General features: G+C 41.6%; 1 protein-coding gene across 4 annotated transcripts in view; it reads left to right on the top strand.

The window, feature by feature from the left end:
* The first annotated feature begins 12,634 nt into the window (after nucleotides 1-12,634).
* SCUBE1 (signal peptide, CUB domain and EGF like domain containing 1) overlaps nucleotides 12,635-27,990 on the top strand; it is a 189,646-nt gene continuing 174,290 nt past the window's right edge. For all 4 annotated transcript variants that reach the window (XM_074539230.1, XM_074539229.1, XM_074539228.1 and 1 more), the window contains exons 1-2: nucleotides 12,635-13,193; nucleotides 15,929-16,051. In XM_074539230.1, the coding sequence (XP_074395331.1) occupies nucleotides 12,650-13,193; nucleotides 15,929-16,051 (667 nt within the window). In that variant the 5' untranslated portion in view covers nucleotides 12,635-12,649. The remainder of the gene's footprint in view (nucleotides 13,194-15,928; nucleotides 16,052-27,990) is intronic.

Below are 27,990 nucleotides of genomic sequence, written 5' to 3'. Positions count from 1 at the left end.
TGTATGACTGTTAAATATGAAGTGTTACCTTCAAAAGAAAAGCACAGATGTCCGGTGTTATGCCAGTTGCAATTCATTTCTCTGAAAATATTTGAGTTGGGATACAATCTAAAAAGAACTTATATTTTTCTGACCGCTGCTAAAATTTTCTTTACTGAACTGTACTAATTTTAAAAAATTTAATCAGAGTTGCTGCTACCACTTCCTGCAAGACTTAGATTTGGTTGTTTGCTCCACTGTCTGACTAGGGTTGCAGTCATCTGTAAACACAGGGGACATTTAGAGTTAATAAAAGGAAAACATTGAAGCTTTGATCAGGGGAAAAGGAGGAGGTGGGTTTTGTTTTTTAATTTCTTCTTCATGATTTTACAGTTTATTAGCACCAACATAAACAAGCTAATAGGTTCCAATTACAACAAAATAATTGCAGGTTTTTTTAGAGCCACTATGAAATAAGCTCTCTCCCATTTTAACCTTTCATCTTGGTCTCATTCTTATTTGTGGACTGCCCCTTTTCCCTCTTCTTCCACTTTCCCTGAAAAATAAGCAGAAAATACAGTTTACATTATGTCTGTACACACATCTAGGTTTTTTTAATATATCCCCAGAGGAAAGCGGATAAATAAATATACATTTTTCAATAGCTGTAGAGCATTTGTTTAACATGGACTAACTCCCCAATAACTAGCAGAAGATTATACATGCAAATCTAATTTTCTGGCTAACTTAAGTCTCTCTTGGGAACCTTGGTGACTACTTGCAAATACTTTCCTTGAATCAGCAGTATCAGCAAAGATACATTATGGTGCTAAAAGTATATAATGTAAAAAGTGAGCTAAAAAGATGGAAGAAGGTTTAGAAAGAAGGAGGAGGTGGAAAAGGGAAGTACTATAAAGGGAAGGGCATCTATAAAGAGAGAGGGGTCTAAGCCTTTTACAATAGAGGCAGACTGAAATAACCATGGTTTCTTCTTTGAGTCATGAGAATAGCTATTTTCTTGTTTAAAAGCTTAAAGAGCTATTAAGTTGGGCAAATCACTGGTAAAACAGCTGGAAATGTAAATAGCAATTTAAACAGTCCATTGCCCCTCAATCCAAATGTGGAATGTGCAGATCTACTTCAAAAAAGTTCCTCTGGTTTTATTATATTGTCAATGGTAAGAGGATTGAGTAGGCACCCTTTCTCCATGGGCTGAATGGAGACAGTGTGCTTTATTTAGAAAATCCACAAATTTTTTCCTTTTCTCATTTTTCTCATTTTCCCCCTCTTCTTTCCCCCTTTTTTCCTTTTTCTCAATTTTTTCCTTTCCTTTTTTTCTTTCTTTTCTTTTTTATTTTCTTTTTGCAAGTGAGCAGACGAGTCTCTAATTTTCACACCATTCTCCCTTAGAGACCTCCTTCAATTGCACCATTCTTTCATTATGTGGAACTAATGAAGTGCTCTGCAACCTTTAGGTCTCCAAAGAATCCATTCCATTGCTTTAGGAATATAGTCCTTAAATAAAACATGTTTCATTGGCTGACTTCAAAACACTATTCTTATGGGGGAGGGGGGATAAATAATTGGCCTGGAATCACTGTGTGAAAAAAAGGAAGAAATTACATCGGACAATGCTTTTAAATTATAGTTACAGTCAAAGGATACATTCAGCAATGGCAGTTTGGGTTCTTATTCCTCGTAAGCTGCCAAAATTGGAATATGATTTCTTTGAAGTTCCAGATTGCAAATCTTTTTATGACTATTGTCCTTTCAGTGCCTGTGTTCTATTGAGAGCGAACGGTTTTGTGGTGTAAAAAATAATGCAGTAGCAGATCAATAAGACTAATAATTCAGCAGCTGAGTTGGAATGCTGGCTGCTTGTGTGTCTTAAAAATAACACCTCACATTTTATACATTGCTTTTCTTCTCCAAAGTACCCACCAAACACTAACTCAGTCCCGTGGCTTGTTTATTCAGCGTGTGGAAGCACAGATCTGTTTTATCCATGAGGTATCAAATGCCTTATTCTCCTCTGAATATTTGTGGGTAGGAGTGCAGCTTATTTTCATCTGCCATTATGGACTATGGAGAACAGAGTTATTTCAAATTTGTCAAAGTCTCTTCTCTTTCTGTGCAACGTCTGCCCTCTGGCATTTTTAATTGATTTGCCTTTCTTCTCTAAAGCTTTTAATTGGTCTGAGCTCTGTTTTCCTTCCCTGTCCTAAAACCTTACAACTGAAATATGCTCTCTCATAATATCTTTGTCTGCATAATCTGCTTTTAAATTAGGAAAAAAAAAAAGGGAGTAGGGCAGACGGCAACAGGGGAAAAATAAAGCTATAGTTCAATGTAGGATTGCTTGTGTACACTGGGTTTGTATCTGAACCCAGCAAACAAATGTAAACATTTAAATTTTTTTATTAGTATTCATTTCCTTTCACATTGCTTATCGTTTGGTGCTTGATTTAATTTGTAACATATTGGATCCTGGCTTTTGGTAAACTGAAATAACACTATCAGCATGATTATTGTTATAGTACTGGCACAAGAGATTTGCTGGCTTAATTTCAGTGAAAACTAGATGTCTGTCTTTGGCTGTAAAACAATTTATATTTATAGAAGCTGTTGTAATCATCTATTTTTGAGTGAAAGGATTTCTTGGAGCATAACTGTTTTGCAATACCCAGGACTTATCCCAAATTTCTAGTGTAAAAATTAAGCATTTAAGCTCTGTTGAACTGATTAGAAAAGAAAACAGTGTTTAATGAACATGGAGCTTTAATTTTTGGGTGGCTAGGGATAACTTAACAGCCTTTAATTAGCTCCCAGTGTATTTTGTTAGGACAGCACACTGCACTTTGCAGTACTGGAGACTGTGGAGCAGGAGTCAAGAACAAGGACTAAGTTTTGCCAAGGTCATTAGTAGCAGTAGTTGCCTAATTGTGGACCCTCTTGAGGGGCCTGATTTCAAACAGGCATGGAGCTTGCAGTCCCTGTGTTAAGCCACTCTTATATTTATAACGGAGTCACCTGAAATTCCTTCCCAAATCCTGGCTCTTGCTCCGTTTCTGGGTTTTCCAAACTTCTCATGTGAACCTGAGAAAGTAATTTAACCTCTCTGTGTGATCTTTCCCTTATCTTTCCTAAGGGAGAATAATACTCCCCTTTTCTGTGTTATGAGACCTAATCCATGAATATTTATCAATCTTTGTAAACAGAAGAGACTTGTACAATACTGGCCTTATCATAAATAATTTTTCAAATTGCAAACTGGAGACTTGCTGGAGTTTCTATAGCTTGATACAGAAGTGATTCTGGAGCTGCACCCTCACAGTTCCTAGTGTGGAGCAACTTTTATGTAACTTTGGTATCCAAAGACAAAATATTTTGTTTTCTGCCCAAAACAAAGTGTGCAGGCTGATCAGCTGGCAAGCTGTAGAAGCACAAAGTGAGGCCCAGATGACCCCAAGTGGCACAGATGGCAGCACTTGCTGTTGTTGCCCAGCTGCTCATAGAATCCCTCCCCTGCAGGGAGAGATGTGGGCTCCACTACACCTCACTCGTGTTCAGGTGGAGCTGGGACATGCAGTGTAGGCCTCCCACGGGGCTGACACTGCTGTTCTGCACTCTGCAGAACTGTTCATCTTGCTGTTTAGGTCTGGCAGGGTTTGCACACCCTTGACATGTACCTGAGTGTGCAACTGAAAGCCAAATAAAGCCAGCAGAAAGCTCTACATTATTCTGAGTTGTGGGGTTGGACTTGCAGAGGTAGAAAGCAGATGAAAATTAAGATCCTGTTCAAACATTTAATGCCCTGATTAAGCACTAGCTGAAGACAGAACAGACAGAGAGAACTGTAGAAGGTAGACACTGTCATGTTCAGTGTCAGCTCCATAAAAACATGTAGATGAAATTGTCTATTTCCAGGTAAAAAACCAGGGATGCTGTGTTTCATTCAGGTTCTGCACATCAAGATCTTACATGTACTATCTGCAGTCTTGACACATGTAGATATATCTACATACATCTGGCCTTTTTGGTCCAGGGTTTCTTTCATCAAGAAATTGGTGACGCAAGTATTGATTTTGCTTCTCTAATTCTATTGTATTTGACTGAAATTAATTCCAAATTATTTTAGATGTGTAATTTAAGTTAAAGAACAATGATAATTTACCTGGGAGCTTTCAAGCAGTCAGTAGTTTGTGCCTGCTGTATTTTCAATTTGTTATATTATACATTTTTCTGATTTTATTAGCTCTCTGAGCACACTTTTATGAAGCCTTACTGTGCTGTAATCTTCTGTAAGCTACTTTCACTGCAATTTCCTATACCTGTGTTAATCCAATCCATCTCTAATGACATAATAATACCAAAAAACAGCAACACTAATAATGGGTCTGCACTGTGTATTTCATGTAATTTGAAAAGAGAAGCAATGAACATATGAGGCTAAATCCTCCTGTCATTATTCATTCAGCCATGGCCTTTCAATAGAACAAAATAATATGCAGGATTAAGGTGAGTGGAATTTTACCCTTTCTATATCCAGGCCTCCTGAGGATGCTGCATTTAATTCTATTTGATAATATTCTCTTCTATTTGCCATTTCACACCAGCTGAAACTGCAGCTGCCTGTCAGGAATTGAGTTAGTCTGAGCTTCAGCTATCTCATAGGTAGCTTAGTGCACTAAAGCATAGGCTCCTCTGGAGAGTCCTTAGGGAGGAGAACTCATTTAGCAGAAAATTATAATTGGGGCTTCCGAGTCGTTCTGGAATCATCACTATATATTTTGACAGAATTATGTATTTTCAAAGCCTCTGCAAGTGTGTAACCAAGAAGGGTGTGCTTTTAAGGATGAAGTAAGCAACCAGAATGCCTTAATTCCTAGTCCTTTTAAACACGATTGCTGGGAAAACGTGTGAGATGTATACTCTGCCATTGAGGTGCAGCATGCTGGCAGTCTGAGGGGTCTGGGGAGGGTTGTTCCCCTTCTGTGCTGCAGAGGGATCTCCACTGGCTCCTTCACAGCAGTGTTGGGAAACGGGGCTGCTGTCTGTGTCAACATGGCCTGCAAGACACAGGCTCCCTCACAGCAGCTGCAATTACCCCTGCAGCCACCCTGGGACTGAAATAGAGTCCTGAGACTCAGGGGAAATGTGCGAGAAGGAATGAAGGTTTGCTGACCTTTTGTTTTGTTAAACTCAGGTTAGAACTGCAAAGATCAACACATTCGGGTGTATGGACTTGTCTTGTCTTGTTTTGTTTTATAGAGGGGGAGGCATTGGTTGATATGGTGGAAAAGTCTGAGGCAAAGATTTGAGCTTCGATATTTTCTGCAGTATCTTCTCTCTTGGAAGTTCCTTGTAAACCACAAAGATCATGATAGCCTGGTTCCGTCAGATTTATCTGGTGTGTTGACAAGTGCAGCATGATTCTACACAAGACATGGACTTTCCTATTGCTGCACATTTTGTGGGAACTGAATTTTACTTATAGTATTCCCATTAAAACCCTGAGCACCCAACTGTATCCTTAGGTCTAACTCTCATTTTTCTTTTCCTCTGTCTACTCTTTCCAACTAAACATATTTATTTGTGGTAAGGCTCATAACAGTGCTCAGCATCAACATTTGAAGCATTAAGAATACCTACAAATGTAAGAAACACAGCTGATATAATATAAATTGCAAAATTATTGTAATTCTACATTTTTATATAATTCTACTTTATAATGTATATTTATTATAATTTTAAATTATTAAAATGTTAATTTATTATTAATTTAATTTATTCTAATTAATAAATTATACCGTAATCTTGGCATCTCTAGACTTGGTTGTCTTTACAAGAATATTAACTTTACAATGCTGCATCCAAGTATTTGAAAGATCCTATTGTGAGATTTACCCTTTTTCCTTAAAAGACAATGAGGAAAAAAATCTCCTCCCTGTTTTGAATTCTTCTTGTTTCAGAAGCACTATTCTGTTTATTGGTAAACAGTTGAAACTTCTTTATTGTCACAATCCTTAGCTAATCTGAGCATGCCTAGAGCTGGAAAAGAGTAACTACAGGACCATAGGAGACAGGACCCTGCTTATCATCTTTCTGAACTTTTGATTGTGGTGCTCTGTAAGTTATTTCTCACATAGATCTTGTAATCATCTTATGTTCATGCTACAGGCCTCAATTTCTGCTGCTATCCCCCTGATACTCACTGGTCTCTCCAGGTGACAGCTACAGTGTTTCACAGTATTTTTTCACAACTGAAGAGGTTAAGGCTGCAGTCACAGTGGGGGCGATGTAGGCTTCCTGATCAAAGCCCAGCTCAGTTCAGCTGTGTTGAAGGAACACAGCAACTGAATAAAAATGCATTTAATTACAGTACAAAGAATTGCATGCATTTCTATTTCAATAGAAGTACCTACTTTGGAATAAAACTTTACTTGGTCTACAAAGATTTATTCTAGGATAAAATTGTTACTGGTAACAGGCCAGGCTTACTGGATAAAGTCAGGGCTTGAACTCAAGCACATCTTTCGTAACATGCTTCTTGTTTAAGATTAAGTTTATATGGCAGTGGGCTCTTAAATTGTGGATTGTGTGCAGTAAAGACTGCAGCCAAACAAGGGGATGAGTACATGTTTACACTTGAACTAAAATCAGGACATTGATTTTAGGAAATCTGTACTACACAGCTCCCACTGGCTTGGACTTGGTTTGGTAAAGGGATTGATGCTCTGACCTGGTGCTTAGCCTTCCAGCTGGTTTTGATGGAAGAGTTTGTGTCCCTGCAGTAAATTGAACAGATGCTGCAATGCAAAACCATCTAAGTTTCAACAGCATTGGACTCTCTTCACATTACAGCAAATTAAAGGGAAAATCCTAAGAGCAGCTTTGCTACTGTGGGCCTCCCTGAAGAATGCAGAATTTCAAATTAGTACACAAATCTCACTCTAGCTCTCAGTGGCTGGGTGGGTAGGGAAGGAGGAAAATTGCAGGAGCTGGCTGCATTAAAGATACTTTTTCTTCCTGTCTGCAGGAAGGTGTCCTGAGAAATAACCTTTAAATAACCTTTAATTGTTTGTGGAATTGTGGAGAAATCAGGAAAAATTTTTATTTTATGAAAAAAGCTTCTGTTGGAATTTTTCTGGAGTCTTGTTGCTTCTAATAATGTTAAAAATGAAGTGGTTTTGGTTCAGGAAAAGTTCAAAAGAATAGTTGCAGGAGTCTTACAAGATCTTACCATGATATGGCAAGATGTCTTGCCAACTCACCCACATCTCTAGCTGCTCTGCCAGGCTACAGTTGGAATTTGGAGCCTCTGGAAGTCCTGGGGCTTTTGTGAGTGCTTTTGGTTTGTGCTTGGGCTTTTTTTTTTTTTTTTTTTTTTTTTTTTTTTTTTTTAAAGAAGAGAGGACAGGTAGGCCCTCAGGGCTGTGAATTGGAAAAAAATTTAAATTTCACAGTATGAAGTTATGAAGTGCTCTGTGAAGCTGAATCAGCTTTTGGCTCTGAAGTGGTGCCATGGTGTGTTCCACAGAGCAGAGAGGACTGCCCATGTGGATTTGAGCCACGTCACTCCCCACAGCTGGTTTTGAGCTGCACTGAAGGATAAAGGGACTGTGAGTGGAGGGCATGGCCTCTTCTCTTTGTCCTGCACTACACAATCCCAGGCCTGCTGAGGCAGTCTTTGCAGAAGTCTATAGGCAAGAGCAGTCCTGCTGATCAATATGTACATGCTTCAGTGTTCCTTGCATGTTCAGGACCTTGATTAGAACAGGAAAGGGAACTGATAGCTTACCACAGATCATGGGTATGACAGAAAGTACCTCAGCCTGAGGGCCCAAAGTGCTTTGAAGAAGAAATCAGAGCCAGCTGTAGATATTTTTGAGAAAAAAGTTCTTTCAAACAAGAGATCAGAAAATGTCTTCTAAAACAATCCAAAAGCTTTCTCTCATCAGCTGAGTTACTAGAGCTCTGTTTGCTGTTCTGTGCAGTCCAGAGCAGTCAATGACTATCCAGAATTTAAGATTTTAACTATGATAAGCCTAAAATACCAAAGACAGGACTTTCCTCTGAGTTGCTTGACATTTTTTGTGCACAAACCTGGTTGTTTAAGAGGATTCATTTTCAAAGTAACTGAAATGCTAATGTTAAAATACAATGGCAAGTAATCTGCAGCAGATTAGGAGCCAGAACTTGTACTAGCACAAGTTACTGTTCTGAAGTCTCCAGTGGGGGAGCAAATGAGTTAAAATTTTCATCCTACTAAAGCCTAGAGCTAGTGGATGAACAAAGAGCAATTGGATTTTTTTTTTCCCTTGATATTTCCCTTCTGGCTTCCTTATGCCCCCACTTCCTAAAACCCAACCATTTCAGAATGCCACTTTCATATCCTTGTGAACGCAAGGACACATCACTGCCACTTTTAAAACTATTTTGGCAACAGAGTTATCAAACAGGTCTTCTAGAAGGTATCATTCTCAGCTCTGTGTGTCCACAGGTCCCTGTCATCTTCTCCTACCTGCTAAGGTGTAATCCCAGAGCAGGTAGTAGGCACAACCTTGTTTTGTGTGTTCTCTTTTGCAGCTTTTAGAGATGTCCCCTATTAATTTCAAGAGAGACTGCTGTAACCAGTCTCCTGAACAATGAAGGTTATGAGGTTTTATCCAGCTTTTTATGCATCAAGTCCTTATTCACCTGTTTGAGATGTAACCTTCATCTTGGCAAAATATGCTTTTACTAAGATTGACTGAGTACCACAAAAGAAGGATCTACTCTGCTCTTCATGGTGATGGTGGTATTTTCCATCTCTTTGTTAATGTTTTCATCTTTTGCTCTCAGTGGTTATAATTCAAGCAGAAGAGAAAAAAATAAACATCTCCATTACTCTTCCTAGTAACTCCCTACTCTCCTGCCACTTTCTAGCTGTTGAAGCATTTTTCTGAATGGAAAACTGCTTATGACACACTTAGGAGGCAAGAAGTTTATGAATTTGTAGATAGTAATTCTCAGTAAGGCATTTTGAGCCTTATAAGCCTTATGGCCCACTGTGTAAAATAATTACAGGTGTAAGGAAATGCCTTTGCATGAGTCTCCATCTCTTTTGACACCCTGGCAATGAAAGGGGAGGGACAGTTGGATGAAGCAGGTGACAAATTTTGGAGGAAGGTAACAGCCAGAGAGTAACTGTCCTCAAGCATGGGTTGATGTCTGTCTTCAAAGTCTGGCACTAACTTACACCTTTTTTTTTCCCAGAATATCGAAATTTACCACTACTTCCACAAGGTTTCACACATTGTCTCACTGATGGGAGAGGGAGATAAAACTGATTGTGATCTCACCAAAACTATGGAATAAATGTCCCTTCTTAATTGTTACAGCAGCTGCTATGTAAGTCCTTGTTGCCTCCAATTAGGAAAAAGAAGAAAAAAATATTCTCATACTCTTACATGCTGGATTTTCTTGTGCAAAACTTTATTATGGCTTATGGTGGACTTGTGTTGGTTTTTTACTCCTATGTACAGGAACAAATCATTTAATTACTTCAGCAGCATGCTGCTACTTGACTTCTAGGAAACTTACATGCTGTATTTTCCTGGAAAGAAGTAATACAGCATTGAGTATGCGGTGCAGTGCATGTCTATTGCCTGTTAGTTTCAAAAGCTTCCCCTAAATATGCGTAGAAATGCAGAATGGTCTATATTGCTTTGAAAAGCTGGGATTGCATGGTTCCTTTCTTCCTAATAGAAAGTATGTAAGTAAAGTTTGGAGATACATGTTTCACGGTTCATAATGTAGGTGTTCCCAGCACAAATTCTGGAACATGCATTCCTCGTCTCCTATCCAAAGGAGCCAGGTCTCTCCCAGTTCTTTGAAGTGCAGTTCAGAAAAGTAGATGAACTGAAGTTAAAAGGGTCAGGGTTTATGTGCCTCACTGGCCTCATGAAAGCCCTAATTGGGGAGACAGACAAAACAAGTATAGTGTGTTATTTTGAGGCGCTGCATTAATACAGTGAAAGACAGGCTCTGCTACAGTGGGCTTTTACTGCAAATGGGCAGAAAGAAGATGGACAGGAGGAAGGAAGGGAGACAGAGATGGAGAGGTAAAGCAATTGGTTCAAGTTTGCATAGGCTGTTGAGTGACTGCTATGATTCCCAGCACTGTCAATAGCTTGTGCTGCCTCCTGAGGCAGCAGTGGCCCCAATATACAAGTGTTCATTAACAGCAAACCAGGAAACCAAATAATTCTGCAGAGGCTGTTCTGTCTTTTCACAGCACTTTTGGAATGGTGCATATCTGTGGGAGAAGGTGTTCTGAAAGTGGGAGTACTGTTCTGCAGCCACAATTCTATTTATGCTCTTGCCTGATATGCAGCTTTGTATGGACTTTCTATTCTGTAAAAAGATGGATCCTTTTTTAAAACAAACCTCTTTTATTATTAAGCATTATTATTATTTTGTTGGAATAGTCCCCAAAGCTTCAAGGGCATTAGTGTAGAAGAACATTAGAAGCCAATTAACATGCTGCTCAAAGGTTTTTAGGCACAGCTGAAGTACTTTGGCAGATGAGAAAGCTGAAACACTGGAGGTGCCCCCCAGACTGGGCTGGCTCCACCTGCAGCCCAGGGTAGCTCTTGCAGAGAGCAGATTTACAGGCATGAATCTGGCTTTTACTGTCCACAATGGAAGAAGAGCTGCTTAGTCATTACTTCTAATATTAAATTTTTCATAAAAATAATTTTTGGAATTGACATAGAGATTGTGTTAGGTTATTATAATTAGAGAAACACAATTACAGGAGGAAAATGTGGGGATCCACAAGGATCCCTTTTCTAAGATGTGTCCCTTAGTAAGGAAGACTCTGAAAAGACCCATCTGGAAATATTCAGCCTGGCATTGTAGATGATGTTCTTTATTTTATGTGATAATCCTGACTTACAGTTCAGGCCCTCTTTTGATAAATACAGTACTTTTGTATTCCCTCGTGTATTCTATCTGTCCGGATCTTGGTAAAGGAAAAACACAACAAACTCACTAGAAGAGGAACAGCTGATATGAATGATCTTTAGCTTTCAGTTTATGCCACCCTCAGAGAATATATTAAAAGTGTGAGATTCCATCAAGGGCACCTCCCTTCCTGAGTGCCATACAGGTGTTATGGACTATAAATGTGTAGAGTTCATGTGTGGCAATTTCTGTAACTCAGCAGCTGCAGCTAACATGACACTTACAATGCATGGTAGAGAGCAAGTCACCAAGGCAGTGGAAGCATTTTGCTCCTTTAGCAAACTTATTTATTGCACTGTGGCTTTTTCAAAAGTTGAGATAGTTGATTTTTAGACAATTCTAGTGGACTCCTTAATGAAATATAAACTTTTTTTGGATTATTTATCCCATTACACATTTTAGTATGACTCCATCAAATGGGGGGGGGGGGGAGAAGATTTGGCCTTACTTTTTCACCTAGGACAAAACTCCTCCTTCCAAAAATCGTGAAGAGGAACGGCCCTTGGGTGGCGCTGCCCTGGCGGTCACGAGGTGGCGCTCCAAGGCCCCGTGTGCTCCCTCTGGGGACCTCCGCGGCACGGACGCGCCGTGGGGTATCCATGGAAGACTCGGGCATGGAATCCACCGCTGCACCTCAGCCGGGTCACACGCACACAAAAATAAGCGTCCGGATTTAAAATAGCAATAGCCCTAACCCCACCCCTAAGGGATTAAGGACGGGAATGCCCAAAGTAGAGGTGTAAACACGCGGAAAGCAAACAGCTTTGGCACCGTGCGGTAGTGGTTCAGTTTTATTGGAGAATAAGGACCGTGGTGTGGAGTTTTACTAAACAAAACTGGGCTGAGCAACTTTTCTTACGTTTCTTTCCCATCTCTTCAAGCTTAAAAATACTTAATAGTGCTACTTTCTGGGCAAGTGTATTGTTCTGACATATATGTGTATTTGGGAGGAACTTGTCAAAAAGAGGCATCTAAGGCTATGGCAGGGTGTACTTATCTTCCAGACGACAAGTGGAACTCATACACGACAGATAGACAGCCTCCCAGGGGAATTGGGAGTTGAAACTCCTAATTCCCCTGAAGTAAAGGGGAATTACTAAAGTAGCAAAGCATTTTAGTAGTGGGGCACCCGTCAAAGAAAGGTGTAAAGCAAAGAGGGGCGGCACGGCCGTAAAAATAGTCTATCCGCTATTTCAGTCCTTTAAAGACAGTCTGAAAGAGTTTAGGGTCATGGGGCTTGCCTCGGAGGGGAGAAATATGTCATGTTTGGGTTTAAAAGTGAAGGATTTTCGCCTCTAAGGCTATGGTGACAATGACACTCACATGTCCGTCTGCAGCGGAGATGATTTTGGGGAGAGCATCTCCCCGGCCCGGGCCAGCTCCGCAGGGATCCCTTGAGGAGCCGTGGTTGACCGGAGTGAAGGGCTTGGAGGAGCAAACCTCGGGCTGGAAAGGCGGAAAGGCGCACTGCCCTCCGCAGCAAAGCCCTTAAAACCTGGAGGAAGCCAGCGGCTGGTGATGACCCGTGGCAAGCGGGAGCGGAGTTAGCCGAAGCTAGGAGGTAGGCAGGGGAGAGGGGAAGGCAGTGGAAAAACAAAAAGTTGTCTTTTAGCCTGAACCCGAGAAGGGTGAAGTATCCCTGGCCGCCGTTGCCAAGGAGATGGCCAGTGTCCGCCGGCCTGTCTGTCCTCACAGCCGCGCCGTGGGGGTGGTCCGTCCGTCCGTCCGTCTGTCCGCAGCGCCGGCCCCAGCCGCGGGGGGGCGCAGCGCGGAGGGTGGCGATGCTGCGGGGTCGCTGCGGGTCCCTGCGCGCTCCCTGCCGGGGCGGCGAGCCGGGCCGCTCTGCCTCGCCGGGCAGCGCCGCACGCCCCGCCAGCAGCACCGCCCGGGGCACGGACCGGCTCCCCGGGGCCCGAGCACCCCCTCCCCGGGGCGGCGGGGCGCGGGGGCAGCCGCGGGGGCGGCTCTGCCCCCGGCCCGCCCCGGCACCGCCCCCGCCGCGGGAGCCCCGGCGAATCAGCGGGGCGCTGTCAGGGCGTCAGCGCCGGCGGCTCCGCGCGGCCGGCCCCGAGCGCGTCCCTTATCGCAGACAGGCACCGGGGATCGCATCATTATCATGGGCACTGTTTGCTTTTCGCGGCGCTGCTGTTTGCTTTTCGCTCTCGCCTGGGCCGGCAGGTTGGCGGGAGGCAGCGGGGGCGCAGGTAAGAAGAGGGGGCTCCGCCGCCGTGCCGCCTTCCCCAGGCGCGGGCGGCGCGGAGCCGCGGCCCCGGGGGGACCTTGTCTGTCCGCTCTCCTCTTCCCGCTGTAAGGTGCTCAGGGGGAGGTCACTTCTCGCTGCTGCTAGCGCCGAGGGTTTTGGAAGTTGCGGTGGGGAGGCGTTTTCTCGCGTGTTTGCCACAGCCGGAGCCGAGGGATTTCTGCAGGGAGAGATGGGGAAGAAAAAGTTACTTTTCTTGAGTGCCTACGAGATAAGTATGTGCTGAGCCCTGGAGACGCCGCAGAGCAAGCGTTGGCTGGGATATCTTAACAGGTTTTCCTTGTCTGCGCATTAACCCAAAGACCTGGTGTCTTAAACAGCGGCGCTCGTATCAGTTTAATAGCTCTAATTATACTTTGTCTTTGCTTCGGTGTTTAAAAAAAAAAAAACCAAACCAAAAATCGAACACCCCCCCCATCCTATCTGCTTTGGAATGTTGCAAGCCCGAAGTGATTTCTGAAAGAAATGCATGCAGGTTTTGAAGTTGTGCGATGAGAAATCTTTTAAGGTGAAGTACGAGCGGGGGCAGGCGTCGGGGGGAGGGAGGGGGGAGGGTGTGGAAAAAATCCCTGTTCCTCGGATAGAGGAGTTTAAATGTAACAAAATGAACAAAGTCAGCCTAGAAGTTCTTACAGTCCCACTAATGCAATGTGAGATGTGGAGCAGAGCAGGGGCTCATACTTGGTTTTGCCCTTTCATTTGACTCATTGGCATTCACGCCTGACTCCCAGGCATCCTCTGGTTGCTGTGAAATGTCCCCCTTGGCTCAATGCAGTTTGAATTTTTGACGGCATTATAAAGAGTCCAGCTGTCACTTTTGCTGATCTTGATGGGAGATGGGTGCCGGTTTAATGACTCAAAAGTATGAACCAAAGCATTAAAAAAAACGCAGAGAAAACCCCCCAAAAACTTATTTTCTCTTTGTGCTTGACTGAATCTGTGCATGATCTGGGCAACACCTAAGCTAATTCACGTAAATCATAGCTAGATTTGAATTGGCTCAGCGATAAAAATAAACGAATGGACAAGAAAGAAAGCAACAGATTACAGCAGCTCTGCCTTAGTCCGGAAAAGAAAATTACGACGCTCGGTGTTCTGTTCCCCTCTTTCATAAAAAAAAAAAAAAAAACAAAAAAACAAAAAAAAAAACAAAAACAAAAACAAAAAAACTCTACAACAATAACAATACCGAGTCCGGGCAATTCTCTCTCTGGGATTCCAGAGGTGCCCCGCGGGGCCGCCCCGGTCTGCACCTCTCAGAGAAGTTCTCTGCTGTGTGCCATGCTACAATGTCTGCTTATTCTCCCCTCTCTAAATAGCCCCCTCCTGTTCCCGGTGACTTTGAAGGATCCGTGTGTTATCACTGGAGATGGCTGAGTGAGCACTTCTGAAACAATTAGCGTTAGGATTTCAAGCTAACAATAAAACTGTTTTCACTTTAGTGCACCTTTTGGAGGATCTGTTAATCTAATTGGCATGAAACCAACTGCACATGGCTCTCGCTGGATGCCCGTGTGCCTCCCTCCGCAGCACCCCTGTCTCCTCGGTGCTTCCTGACCGTAGAGCGGGGGCTGTGCTCTGTGCAGCTCCCGGTCCCTCTCCGGAGGCCTGCCCGTGTCCCCCCGGGAGCCCCAGATGTGGCTGTGGCGTGGGGCAGGGAGGAGCCCCTGGGAGCTGCGGGACTGACGGCCCGGCCCGGCCGCTGTGCCCGGGCGCGGTGGCATCGCCGCCCCTGGCCTCGGGGGCTGCGGCTGTGGGCAGTGCGGGGCCAGCTTAGGCAGGGCTGTAAGTGTTCCCGTGTTCCCAGCACACCCCATCCCTGAATAGGTCGAGAGGTTTTTTTTTTTTTTCCCCCATGCTCACTTCATTAACATTCCCACGACTACCAGATCTCGACTCTGTCTCATCCTCCTCCCTCCCCATCCTCTTTAAGTCTGGAGGAGAGAACGAATGCCCGTCACTAAAATGTTTGTAAAGGCTTCCTACTCTGAAAAGAAGAAAAGTGGTCTGGGTCCCCCCTTTCAGAGTAGGGCATATCCAGTAAGGCACCCACCCGAGCAGGGGTCAGGACGGCTGCTGGCACTTTTTTCCCCTAAATGTGTTACTCCAAGTAGATGATGTTATTGCAGGTTGCTTTCCTCCACTCTACCTTACCGAGTTTCATATGGTCTTCCATTTATTTATTATTTTGCTTCTCAGTAAAAGGTATTAATGTGGTTTTGCTGTTCAAATATTTCTTTTTCCCATTCCCCACCAGCTTAGTTTATTTAAACTAGGGTCTATCTCTATAAATTAAGAAAATCTCTGTGCTAGAACATGCAAGGGGTCTTTTTTTCTCCTCTTACATGTAATTTAAGCATTCTCTTGTTTTACTAAGATGAGGGTCTCCAGTACCAGACTTAAACAGCAGAAGCTAATTTCTAGTGTCTAAATGTTTTATTCATAGTGCAGAAATGTGAGACCGAGTCCCTCCAGCTCCGTGGAACAGCGCTTATAAGCGACTTGAGGAGAATATCACGTTGTCTAGTTTAGTTATTTATCCTAAGATGTTCTCATTTCCAGCATGCCACTGGGAAGGCAGGCAGGCAAACAGCTTCAAGGGGAATATCTATCCTTGCTGTTTTGTGGCTCTGGTATCCCTTCTTATCTGTCCCCTTGGGGTTCCTTCTATGCTTCCAGATGTTGACGAGTGCGCAGAAGCTACGGATGACTGTCACATCGACGCAATTTGTCAAAACACGCCAAAATCCTACAAATGCATCTGCAAGCCGGGCTACAAAGGGGAAGGGAAGCAGTGTGAAGGTAAGGACAGATCGGCTTCTCTCCTGTCTCTTCTCCCGTCACTTCTTTTATTTGTTTGCTCTTTGAAAGCTTTTGTAAATAGCTGAATTCCTGAAACGATTAATGCAGATTTACAGCTGCTTAACCTCAAATCTGGGTGTTTATTGGCAAGCATCCCCCTGCTGCTTTTGCTAATTGTCCGGCACCGCAAACGTTGTGCTCGCCAGCCTGCTCTTAAGAATAAAATTGAAAAGAGGGTGTGAGGGGATGGCGTTCTCTGGTAGCACCAGTTCCTCCTGGGCAGTGGTGAGCCCGCTGCCCCTGGGTGCGGCCTGGGGATGGGATGGGATGGGCCGGGCCCCTGGCCAGCTCCCCAGCAGAGAGCGGATGGAAAGGACTCGTCATTGATTTCTCCAGACAAGTTACAGAAGGTATTTTTCTGTACCTACTCAGACAGGATGCTGGACTTTGATTCTCTTTGACACTCTACATGTGTCGTGATTGTATAGTTCTAGTCCTTGGAACATTATTTTAAAAGGAAGCATTTCAGATTATTGCACTTATAACAGACTTGAAAAAACTTACCTTACTTCCCTGTGTCTTCACACCAGTCTTGTAATTGAACAAGACCTAGCAGGTTTTATTAGGCTCTGTGTACACTCATATTTTGGATTTTACGCTCTTCAACTTGTCTGTTGAATCTCAGTTGAGAGATTCTCTGGTGAAAAGAACAAATACTGTAATCACAGCAGAATGCCTTACAAATAAAATATGCAATATTGTTACTTTTTCCCACCTGTAGATACTTAGTAGGTATAATACTTTCCTTCCAAGTCTCTCTCATTCTACAGCAGAATGCAGCTTTTTAAAAAACATCTATAACTAGTCCATTAAAAAGATTGAAGACCTAGAAATTAATTTGGTCTACAAAAATTTGAAATCATGTATTATTTGCCATGGACCTCCAAAATGTTTGTTTAAGTACCCTCCAAAAGCATTTCTGTGGTTGTCATATTTTTCTGTCATGGGCTTAAATTGACAAATTCTCATTGTCCACCTTTTGGTGCTCTAGCATCTTTGAGCTGCTGTTCCTCTGGAAGCTGGATTTTCTTTCTTGCAAACAGGATAATCATTCAGCACCAGTTCTTTCTCTACTCATCCCTTCCAGGGAAAGAGCTACAGAACTCTGAGATAATGTACTCAAGGCCGCAGCTGTGGAGGTTACAGCATTCCCAGCACTGGTACTTCTTGTATTGCTTTTCTACATTAAAAGTTTCTTTATGCTTTAACTATTCATATTTTAGTTGTTGAGCTCTGTTTAGTGGTAGATGTGGCTAATATTCATGCTTGTCTAATACACATATATGTCTGCCTGACTTGCCTTGGTTCAGTTAAAAAAACCCTAAAAATCCCAAACTCAGTAAGTAGTGAAAAGCAAGAGTGATCCTTTTAATGATGTACAGAATAATGGAACATATGTGTCTGATATCAAACTAATATCTAATAGAATTTAGTGTCCGATAAACCTGATAAGTAAACTGGGACAGACTGCAAAACTGCATGGATGTTCAGCATTAGTCAGGTAATATAAGCTGTCTAAACCAGGTGTTACTGTGCATGATATATAAAATTTTTTCCTACAATATTATGTCAGCAGTTCCAAAGATTTTGCATTGGTTCCATGTCTGAAATTGGTAATTAATACCAAATTTTGGTAAAAGCAGAAAGCTTCAGAAAGGGTCAGTGGCAGGTCGAAGATCTGCCTCAGGCCTACTGTACATGGAAAGTGCATTATTTTGCATCTTGAGGTTAAGTATTCAAAACCTATGGAAATAAACAGACTAGCTTACTTGACTGGTATTTAGTATTTTGTCACAAGACAACCTCAGTGATCAGCTGTTAGAAGTTCTCTTATAAGATAAAAGTGACTGTTAACAAAGATGAAACCCACTGGATTGTTTTTGTTGTGCTAAAACTAAAACTGGGTCATTAAATAATTCTTGTCTTGATTTTAAAGTCCAGTCTTTATAACTGGGCTTTTCAAAATAAGCCTTTTGATCAGTGAAGCTAGTTACCTGTGAGAAAAAGATTTTGTACAGATAATGATTCTCTTTAACTAAGTTTGCAGCAATCAACCAGAGTTGCTTCATGTGTGAAGAACATTAAGTATATAATAACTAACTCACTTATAGCCCAGGCTCTCTCATACAACCAGATTTTACTAAACAAGTAGAATTGCCATTCATGCAGCACAGTGAGCTTAAAGACATGCTATCAAATTCATTCTGATAAATTTTAGTGAGCTGTCAGTTTAGGTTGTATTGAGGCATTGCAATTAATTTAGCAAGGTGCATGTTTGTTTATTCGAAGTGGTAGTCTTAAATATTGCTTTTGTTCACTGAAAATCCATTCTAGAGTAAAGGGTAGAGTATGGGAAGTAACATTTTTTGGATGATTCTGAGGAGCACATATTTGTACAAATGTGTCCAGTATATCAGTATGTATTTGTGTACTCTTGTGTATTTATTCATAGTTTTTCAAAACAATGGAATCCTTAGATCAATGCAGTAAATGTGGAGCCCAGCCACTTTGCTCAGGTTTGCTGCTGTGAGCTGAAGGGTGGGGAGAAATGCATATGACACAAATATTCCTTTAAGGACATGTGGAGAACTCTAGAAGCAATTATATGGAAATGAAACATTTTCCTGACAGTCTGTTAAGTTTCATCAGTAGGGAGTTTCTTTCTGAACTTTGATTTTCTCTCAAAATGTCTTTTGGCTTGGGTTTCTCCAGAGTTTGTGAAGATTAAGGATGACTTGTCAGTTCACAGATCTTTTTCTTCTTTTATTTTTTTTCTGGCCAGCTTTCTTGCCTGAACCACTTGACCTGTTTCTTTCCAAAGAGCACAGTTGTTTCTCTAGACAGAAGAGTTCCTCATTCTTCTTGTATCCTGTCTTCTGCTTCACTCTGTAGATTTCAGTTGACCTTTTTCTTTCTTTAAGTTATCTGTCATGCTTTGTAAAGCCTCATGGTCAGCATTGCCATGATATTTTCCCATATCATGTAATGGATCAATATCCCTTGAACACAAATTCTGTAGGTGGCATTTTCATAGGACAGAATAATGTGTCCAACCCAGATAATCTTTAAAAAAATAGTTCTCTCTTTCTAGTCAATATACAAAATCCATTTATTCACAATTAATTAATTTACTTGCCCTGCCACACCTGCTATTACCTAAGAAGTCTTCTCCGTTGTGATTTTAGTCAGGATCTGAAATGCAGTGGACTGGATTTAGCTGCAGGCATGATCTTTCATGATCCATAGGACTTAGTTCTTACCTTCTCAACATTGAATTTTGGCTTCCTTCCTCACTGGTTGATATCTCAACAAAATCGTGTTGAAGGAATGAAAATTCCAGAAAGTTCAAAAGGATTCCGGGTCCTGGGGTTCCTTATGCCTCGGAGTATGCCGAGGAACGGAGTGTTCCTCGTCTCCAATGCAATGTTGTGTGTTTGCAGTTGTAGGATATTCTGTCATTGAACTGTGGAGGAAGGGGTTTAGCTCTCAAACCCAGTTTTTTACCCCATACTACTTCTCTGACTACTCCAAACTCTCCTGCCATTAATGGTTACAATACTCTGTATAGTTGTTGGTTTATGTTTACCTATGCCCATTTTATATCCAGTTAGTGTTAAGTTTATTTTATAGGTTGATTTTTTTTTTTCTTAGCCTACTTTTTATTCTCAGTGGGACTGTAATTTCAGTGAGTTCCTCTGGCTGTTGGTTTTTTCCTTTTGGATTATACTTTACATTGTAGGACCCTTAAGACATGTTTATTTGGACCTGTTACTTCTGAATTGTTAAACACTACTCAGTGCTTTCCCATATTGACTGAGATTTTCCTCTTGGAGCATTTTTTCAACTGTCTTTCATGGTATTTTCAGACTTCTGCCTCAGTTTTTTAAATAATTTATCTCATACAGTTGTTACAATGTTTCTTGAACTTTTTGTGCAGAAGTGTTCACAATTTTCAGCTGGACTTTTTTCCTTTTTTTTTTTTTTTTCTTAATTCTCCTGTGAAGCTTCATCATGTTGTTGATTGATTTCTTGCTGAGGGCAACATACACATACCATGGCAAAGTGTCCTGGTAGAGTCTGCCCTGGGAGGGTGATTTTCAGATTTCTGCTCACTTTGGAAATTTGTGCTATAGCAGCAGCAGTTCTGCTTGACTGCTAGGTGAGTGGGATTGTGCAGTTCTAGAGATTTAAGTTGGTCACGTGTTCATGTATTTGTAGTCTTTTTCTTAATGTAAATAATCATTCTAGATAAATAAGCAGGTGATTGTGATAATCTGCAATAAGGGCCTTTATTCTTGATTGCCCCAGTGGCAGCACCTCACAGGGTTTAACCATGGTACAATCTCAAAATAAACCATTCCTGCCTCAGTCACAGGTATATTCAGTCTCTCATATGTCCATTTGGAAGCACAGACCAATTGTCCCTTCTGAACCGTCATTATCATCTTCAGTAGTTTTGTGGATGTGAAGCCAAGTTTCTACTCGCACCTGTTTGTTAGATCTGTTTTTAATGGATTTTAAACAAATCTAAGCAATTGGAAAAACCTCTCATCACTTTCAGTTAAATAATAATGATTGACTCTCCAAGCTTGACTTAAAACTCCTCTTATAATTTTAATCTTGTTGACCTGTTTTATCTTTCATTTCCTTAAGAAGCTCATTCATGGTTTCACTCATTGGGTTTTCATTTTATTATGGCCTTTGAAATACCTGTTGAGTTCTTCTCATGCTCTTCAAAAGTGAATCCAAATATTGTGACAGGGCTGCTCTGAATCAATTGATTTGGAAACACAGAACTTTCCAGACTTCTCATTTCCCAGCTCCCAGTCCAGTATCTCATACAAGAGCCTCCTTTTGTCTGCAGGCATAAGTAAGGCACTTCTGGATGTCCTTTAAGTGGAACAATGATCTCATTTCTTTTAAGAGCTCCATGGTGTCCCATCAATCCACTCTCAGCAGTTCTTTCTTAAGTAAGTCATCTTCATCAGTGATGTCCTGGGAGAGCTGGAACACTGCTGGGTGTCCTTTGGTTTCTGAAACTTGGGCATCTTGATGCTTGCACAACTCTAGTGAGCTTAGACTTTTTCTGTCTGCCTCTGCAGAATAACAGTAATGCCACTGAACAAGGCAGCTTAAGTGACTTCTGATTGATGATTCTTCCAATTGCAGTAGAAGGTGAATTAATACTTTCAAGGACTCCCTTGGTCTCCCTGAAAGAGGTCTGCAGGGATATTAGGTGCTGAAGCTGCTGTGCTTTCTGGGGTTACAATACCTTGACAGATGGTGCTCATGTCTCGTGTTGAAGTTCATGTCACCCTCCCCTAGGGCTGTGCTCCAGATGACACCTGGTGCTCCAAGTCTGTGCTGCTGGAATTGTGGGGTTAACTTGCAGCAGCCCGTCTTAGTACAGAGCAGCACACTCTGCCACCTCCAAAATTTATGGGGATTTCTATTTCAGGATCAAATTTTCCTTCCCAGTTTGATTCACACAAATTATGGCTTTACTCTGGATGAGCCTCTGTGCTGATTTCACTGAAAGCAGCTTTCACAATGAAGCTGCTTTCAACAAATGAAGGAGAGAGAATATAAACTAGCTTATTTGATTTGAGCTGGTAAGTGCTTTTTTATTTTCACTTATTGGGTAGATTGATACATTTTATTTGGTTTAGGTGGATAAAAGTGTTTAATGAACTGAATTCTGAAGCCTTCTATATCTCTGCTTTTTTCTTTCCCCTTTTTTGTTTTAATTGTCTGGTACTATTTAATACTCAGTTTTGACTTGTGAGTTTTCTAACTTGCATCAGGAGATGAATTTTCCTGGGAGATGGAGAAGTGGAGAAATAGCTGCAAGTAAGAAAATACTCCTGAGAACATTCTGTATTAAATCAGAATTTTATTACAGCCTAAGTGAATTAACAGCTTATGATAACTTTTTTCTTTTTCCTCCTTCATGCTTCTTTCTGTTCAGTGAATAGGGCTTTTGTTTTGGTCCGAGTTGAGCCTTGATTTTATTTATTTCTTTATTTATTCAAATTGCTTTAGTTTCCCAACTTTGTTCAGTAGTTCATCCACTAAAACCAGAATATCCCTTAGCTAGGCTGACATGCCCTGTTTAACTGCTCCCAGGGCCATCAGTCCCCATGTGTCACAAACCCTATTGTTTTCTCCTCTCCCTTTTCTTCCCTACCCTGTCCTACCTCTCAGAGCTGCTTTTTGACAGCCCATAATGCTGCTTCAGTGAACAGTTCCCCCGGTGGTCCACTTTGGAAATCTTCCATTTTGACTTAGAAAAAGAACTTTTACTCCAACTTTTTTTTTTCTCTCCAGAATGCTTCTTGGATACAAATATCACTATATTTTGCATAAACAAATACCATCCCATATGAAATATTTGCCTTATTCTTCAGCAGCATTACATGTAATTCTCAATTTGGAAAAAAAGGAGGTTTTTTTCCAAGGACACTTCTCTAAATAGTTGATAAGCTGGATGGTCTATGGGTACTCTTGGAACTTATTTATAAAATTTTATCAGGCCCAACAGTTGCTAAGATGCAGAGCCCAGGGTGGCCTCCTGGGGTGATATAAACTTGGTATTTAGAAGGAACTTCTTTCCACCCAGATACACAATGTAAATTAACTGCCAGAAAAATTATAATGAAATGAAGGAGCATAGATAAAGTGTACTAAGTTCAATAGGTCTGTCCTTCTTTTGTCTTCATTAATTTTACATCTGCCAGATACTACCCAGTTCTCCTTGTTTTCCCACCCATCACCTTTACTTCTGGTGCAGTCCCCTTTTCTTGCAGTCTTCATTATGTTGTCTTGTGTATTCTGTTACTCAGCTGTCTTTTAGCCTTGTCATTTCCCTACTGCAAACCCCGCTTCTCTTTTGTTCTTTTCTCATGTATTTTCAATTATTTCGTTTAGCTTTCCTTCCCCTGTCCTCTCAGTAGCTTGCTGCAGTTACAGCAGTGTTTTTCTGAGAGCCATTGTCACAGCAAGCCCACTGGGCCAGGAGAGCTAGCAGCTCTACGTGCCCCTTACTGGTCCTTTCCTTTGGGTTTTGTCTTTAAGTCAAAACAGCTACTACCTGCTCTCTTTTCTTGTTTTTTCTCTCTTGTCTCCACCTCTTTCCTGGCCCCTATCGACAGCTCAGAGCTCACCTGTTCCTCAGCACATTCCCTGCTGTTGCCACCCTCTGCAGAGCCATGGCTCTTCTCTCAGTGTCTGGCTGGAAAAACATCTTAGCCTGGCTGTTTGCCATCATTTGTTAGCTCCCCTTTGGTAATGGGCACTGTCTCCATGTGTGTCTTCACTGCCCTGCTGAAATACACATTCTTTGTTTGGAGGCTGATACAAGGATATGGCCAGGGACCCTCTGCTGGGGTGATGGCAGAGGAGAAGTTAGGGAATGTGACCTCCTGCTGCTCCCTTGCCCAAAAAGGCTGCACTAATGCTGCTTCTGTCTCCTCTGCCTTTGAGCCAGGTAGCATCCACTCTGCTCATTAGCATCCATGCTGGCAGGACACTGTGGAGGAATGGGAATGATGGATAGTGGATACCTGAGGATGGTGGGTACAGCCTCTGCACCCATGCTACCAGTCCCAGGCTGTTCTAGCCCAGGATAGCTGTGAGCCTTAAATGCAGGCCAGGTTTGGCCAACCTCAGGCAGTCCTGAGATGGAGGACGGATGGCAGGAATCTGTAGGGAAAAGGTGCATGGAGTCTGGTGGCAAAAGCAGTAGTACTCCCTCTGCACTGGTTTAGGAAGCTCCTTTTCCTTGATGTTGCTCTTTCTTTTGCACAAGGGTGGTTGATGTGGGGCTAGTCTGTGAAGAATATCGCTGAAATAATACCCCCAAAATGCCCTGTAAGTATTTCTGCACTGAAAAGTCAATGAACTGGGACATAGAGGCTGAGACTCATGGCCGGGAGAAGGTGATGGTGAATAAGGTGAACAGATTTCCTAGTCTGGTTTAGTTTCTGGAGCCATTGTGGTGTGAAACTACAGCATAAAATTGAAAAAAAACATCTACCAAGAAGGACATTTTGGAAACTTTAGCTGCATAAATTTCAGCAGATGCCTGTTGAGCTTTGGATTTATTATATTCTTGGAGGAGGGGAAGGGGTTAATGAATTTTTAGATGGGTAATTTTTTTTGGTAAATTTTCAGCTGTAATTTGACCATCTTATTCTGTCCTGAGGAATCTCTTGAAAGGTAATTCCCTGACACCTTATTAGAAACAAAATCTGACAGTATTAAATCTGTTGAAGCAGTTGAGGGAGGTTTTTTTTTAAACATAGCAAAGCAGTGATTTTTCCATATAATCCCTTTAGAAAAAAAAAGCTAATTTCCTGGAGTTTTTTCCCTTAGTTTGTTTTAGCATATATATATTTGTTTTTAATTTCCACTGAAAAAAATTACCTTCTCTAAAGCAGATACCTTGTGAGAAAAAATGTAGTTCATACATAAATGTTTGGCAGAGTTATAAGAAACTGAAGATAGGGTCTGACAGACCCCCTTGAAATTTCTTCACATTTAAGTGAAGACTTTTCTTCACATTTAAGATGCTGAGCAAAAGGAATTACCCTTACATTACAGTTGGAAGAATTTTTTTGTTCAAGTGCCATGAATCACCTGAGTGCTCAAGCCTGTGTTTAATCTTAAGAAACTGTTACCTTTTAAAGTAATTATGTTTAAGTGCTTTATTAAATTGAAGCTGCTGCCTTATTTTATGTTGTAGTGCTGCTTTTCTGGAGCCTGTAGAAGTTCACAGTTTTTCTTTCAGTGACCAAGGAATTAAAATAAATCTGGATCATTTAAATAGGTGTTTTAAGACTTGATCTTTCACATACTTTAGACCTAAACTTAGTGAAGTTTGTTTGGGTCTGTAGGACCCATAGACAACTTAGCAAATTCAAGACCATTCTTTCACAACTATTGACAATGTATAGCCATCAAAGAATCAGACATATTAAATAGACAACTTTCAGATTGTTCTGATTCTTACAGTAAATATTTTAAGCAGATGAGCTGTTATCTGAGAGAATAAAAAAGCCAAATTTCATTTACTCTCTCAGAGTGAGGTTACTAAGCTTCATACTATCCTTCCCATGCCTTAATCTGCATAAACCACTGTCAGTCCTTACATTTAACATCATGCTCAGAGAGCATAGTAATTTAACTAAGGGAGGAAAAAACAAGAGCAATGCATAATACCATTTTGATTAGTAATATTGTTGGAGAGAATGGTCCTGCTGCAGAAAGTGCTTCAGAGAAGGGCAACCTCTGCAGAAATAGGTATTTGTTGGACACATCATTGCTGAAAATACTACAGGACATTACTGCTGTGCACTCTAGTTCTTGCTGTTGTAAGAGGGAAACTGCACTGAGTGCCTTTGTTCTGATTTCATTACCTGGAAGCAGAGGTCACATTCAGAACTTTCATTCTCCCTGTTATAGTGGAAAAAGGGGTTGAAGTAAGTGGGGTCTTTGCTTTGCTGAATAAGTAGGCTAGGTAATGCGTATCTAAATTGTTTGGCAGCACATGCACAGAAGGAATTCAATATCTGACTTCATACCTCTAGACATGTCAGTGTCTCTACCAAGCAGAGTTGTGCCTTTATTCTTTTTGCACATTTCTGTTTGCAGAACTTTGTTGGGAAAGGATTCCATAAAACCTGTGACTTGGAGACGTTCCAATGTTTTTCTCTAACTACGAAGCACCAAAGTCCAACTTTATTTGGAAATTTCCATTTTTTCCTGATGCATTCCAACCTGTCTAAAGATGCATGCGATCAAAGCTCCTCTTTGCATCTCCTTCCCCCCCACACACCACTTTTCTCTTAAAGCAGCCCAATTCTTGCTTGCACAGTGGTGGAGTTCACCTGATCTTTAGTGCAGACCTTGGTGCAGCACGCTCTGCAGAGGCAGGTGCTCTGAACGGTTCACTCCTGCCCATGATTTGGGATTTTCCCCAGGGCTCTGGTGGTGGCTTTGTGTGCATGGGCAGACTGGGGAAAGGCAGCTTCCTTTGGCTGTGCTGCAGACCCAACCCAAAGCCCTCAGGGAGGCTAACTGCATTATTTGGCTATTAGAGGGCAGACACAAGTGGAACCCTCTGGCTTTTGCTTGGCTTGAATTCCTAAGGAAACGATTTTACCTCTATTCAGATGGGAGCGTGCAGACGTATTGAGAGTGCAAGAAACAAATGAGGGAAGGAGGGCTGCCAGGATTTCTCTGACCTGTGACTGTTTTGCTGTAAGAATGAGCCAGGGAATGGGTATAAGAGAGGAATAGACAACCTCAGCCTGTTGTCTGGAAATAAAAACCTGAATGCTAAAATACTTTGGTTGGATACAGTCTGTTTCATTAGGTATAGAATGTTTCACTTTGTGAAAATGGCAGCAGCTTATTCTGCATACACACAGTTTTACGTTTAAGGAGATTATGACTTCTGAATGGAAGAACTTTTATAATACAGTTTTCTCAAAATCTTACACAGTGGAAACTACCTCATCAAATTATAGTATGATTGTTTACTAGGAAGATGCTTTTTTGTGATATGGGTAAACTCTAAGTTGCTGTCACTTAAATTTTGTATTAACAATCACATCTAGGTGTATATTAAATATATTTCTCTTCTTGATCCTTCTGGCACTTTGCATCCTTTCACTGTCTGTTTTGAAATATTTTTTAAAAAAATCTTTGTCTTGAGGGAAGTGCAAGAACTGCATTATAAAAAATTACCTGTTGACTGCATCATATGTGGTCTTACGGAGCTAAACCCAAAAGCTTCAGCTTTTTTTCTAAATAGGAAATACACAGAAATCTATTCAGGATAGCAACAGCAGTAGCATTAATTTTCTAGAACAGCTTAATGACGCATTTTACTTTGAGTTAATACAGAAGGTTCCAATGCACATTTCTGAGTTCTTTACTGGATTTTGCTGCACAAAACCAAAAAAGAGTTACTAGAAAAGAGTTACCAGAATACATTCCTGTACTGCTGAAAGGCTCTTAGTGATGTCCATGACTATTGATGTTATGATTAGGTCCTAGTCCTAATTTTGAGCTGTTTTTAAGACAAGTATTCTGGTGGTCTGTATGGAAGGCAACAGACACAGACAGCTGCTGTAGCCTGCTCCACAACATCAGTCTTTATCCTGAGTAGGATAACATGATAAAATTGCCTGAGTTAGCCAGAGTCTGGGTTCAAGGGATGGGGGCACATGTTCTGGAAGAACCAGCATGTTTTCCTTAATGCTGCCATTCACTGAGGAAAGCCCCAGTGTTTGTAGCTGGGAGAACACCTCAGTGCTCCTGTTTGCACACAGCATTTTCTATCTGATGGAGAGGACAGCCTGTTGTCTTTAAAACTGTGATTTATTTGGGTGCTTTGGGGGAGTTCTAGAGAGTCCAAAAGGCAGGTGAAAGGTTTGAGTGTGAATGCACCCAGAGGGTCCTGCTGGAGATGGGCTCTGGCGCAGCCAGGCAGAGGGATATGGGGGAGGCTCTCATGCCCTCAGGAATACAGCCTTGATTTGCTCACCCTGTTTGGCTTGAACTTGCAAAAATAACTTGATTTTAAAGATGGGACCAAGCATGAAGAATTTCAGTCTTTGAACGAGCTGTGAAAATGGGAAAAATGGGAAATGGAAGATGAGGTGGGAATGCTTTGAGTCCATTTATGTAAGTAGTAGAAATCAGAGTTTACTTCTACCTTTATCTGTCAAATACACACAACATCTATGCTTAAGGCGAAGCCAAGTATGATCACAACTATCAAAAGTCAGAAATACACCTCTGGAAAGTTTAGTGCATGTTCTTATTGATATTTAGAAAATTAAGGAAAAAAATATAATAGGAACAAACTTTAT

Source organism: Zonotrichia albicollis, chromosome 4 (genome assembly GCF_047830755.1).
Source record: "Zonotrichia albicollis isolate bZonAlb1 chromosome 4, bZonAlb1.hap1, whole genome shotgun sequence".
Lineage (NCBI taxonomy): Eukaryota > Metazoa > Chordata > Aves > Passeriformes > Passerellidae > Zonotrichia > Zonotrichia albicollis.
Note: the sequence above shows the minus strand (reverse complement) of the source record. Positions and strands in the feature narration are given on the sequence as shown.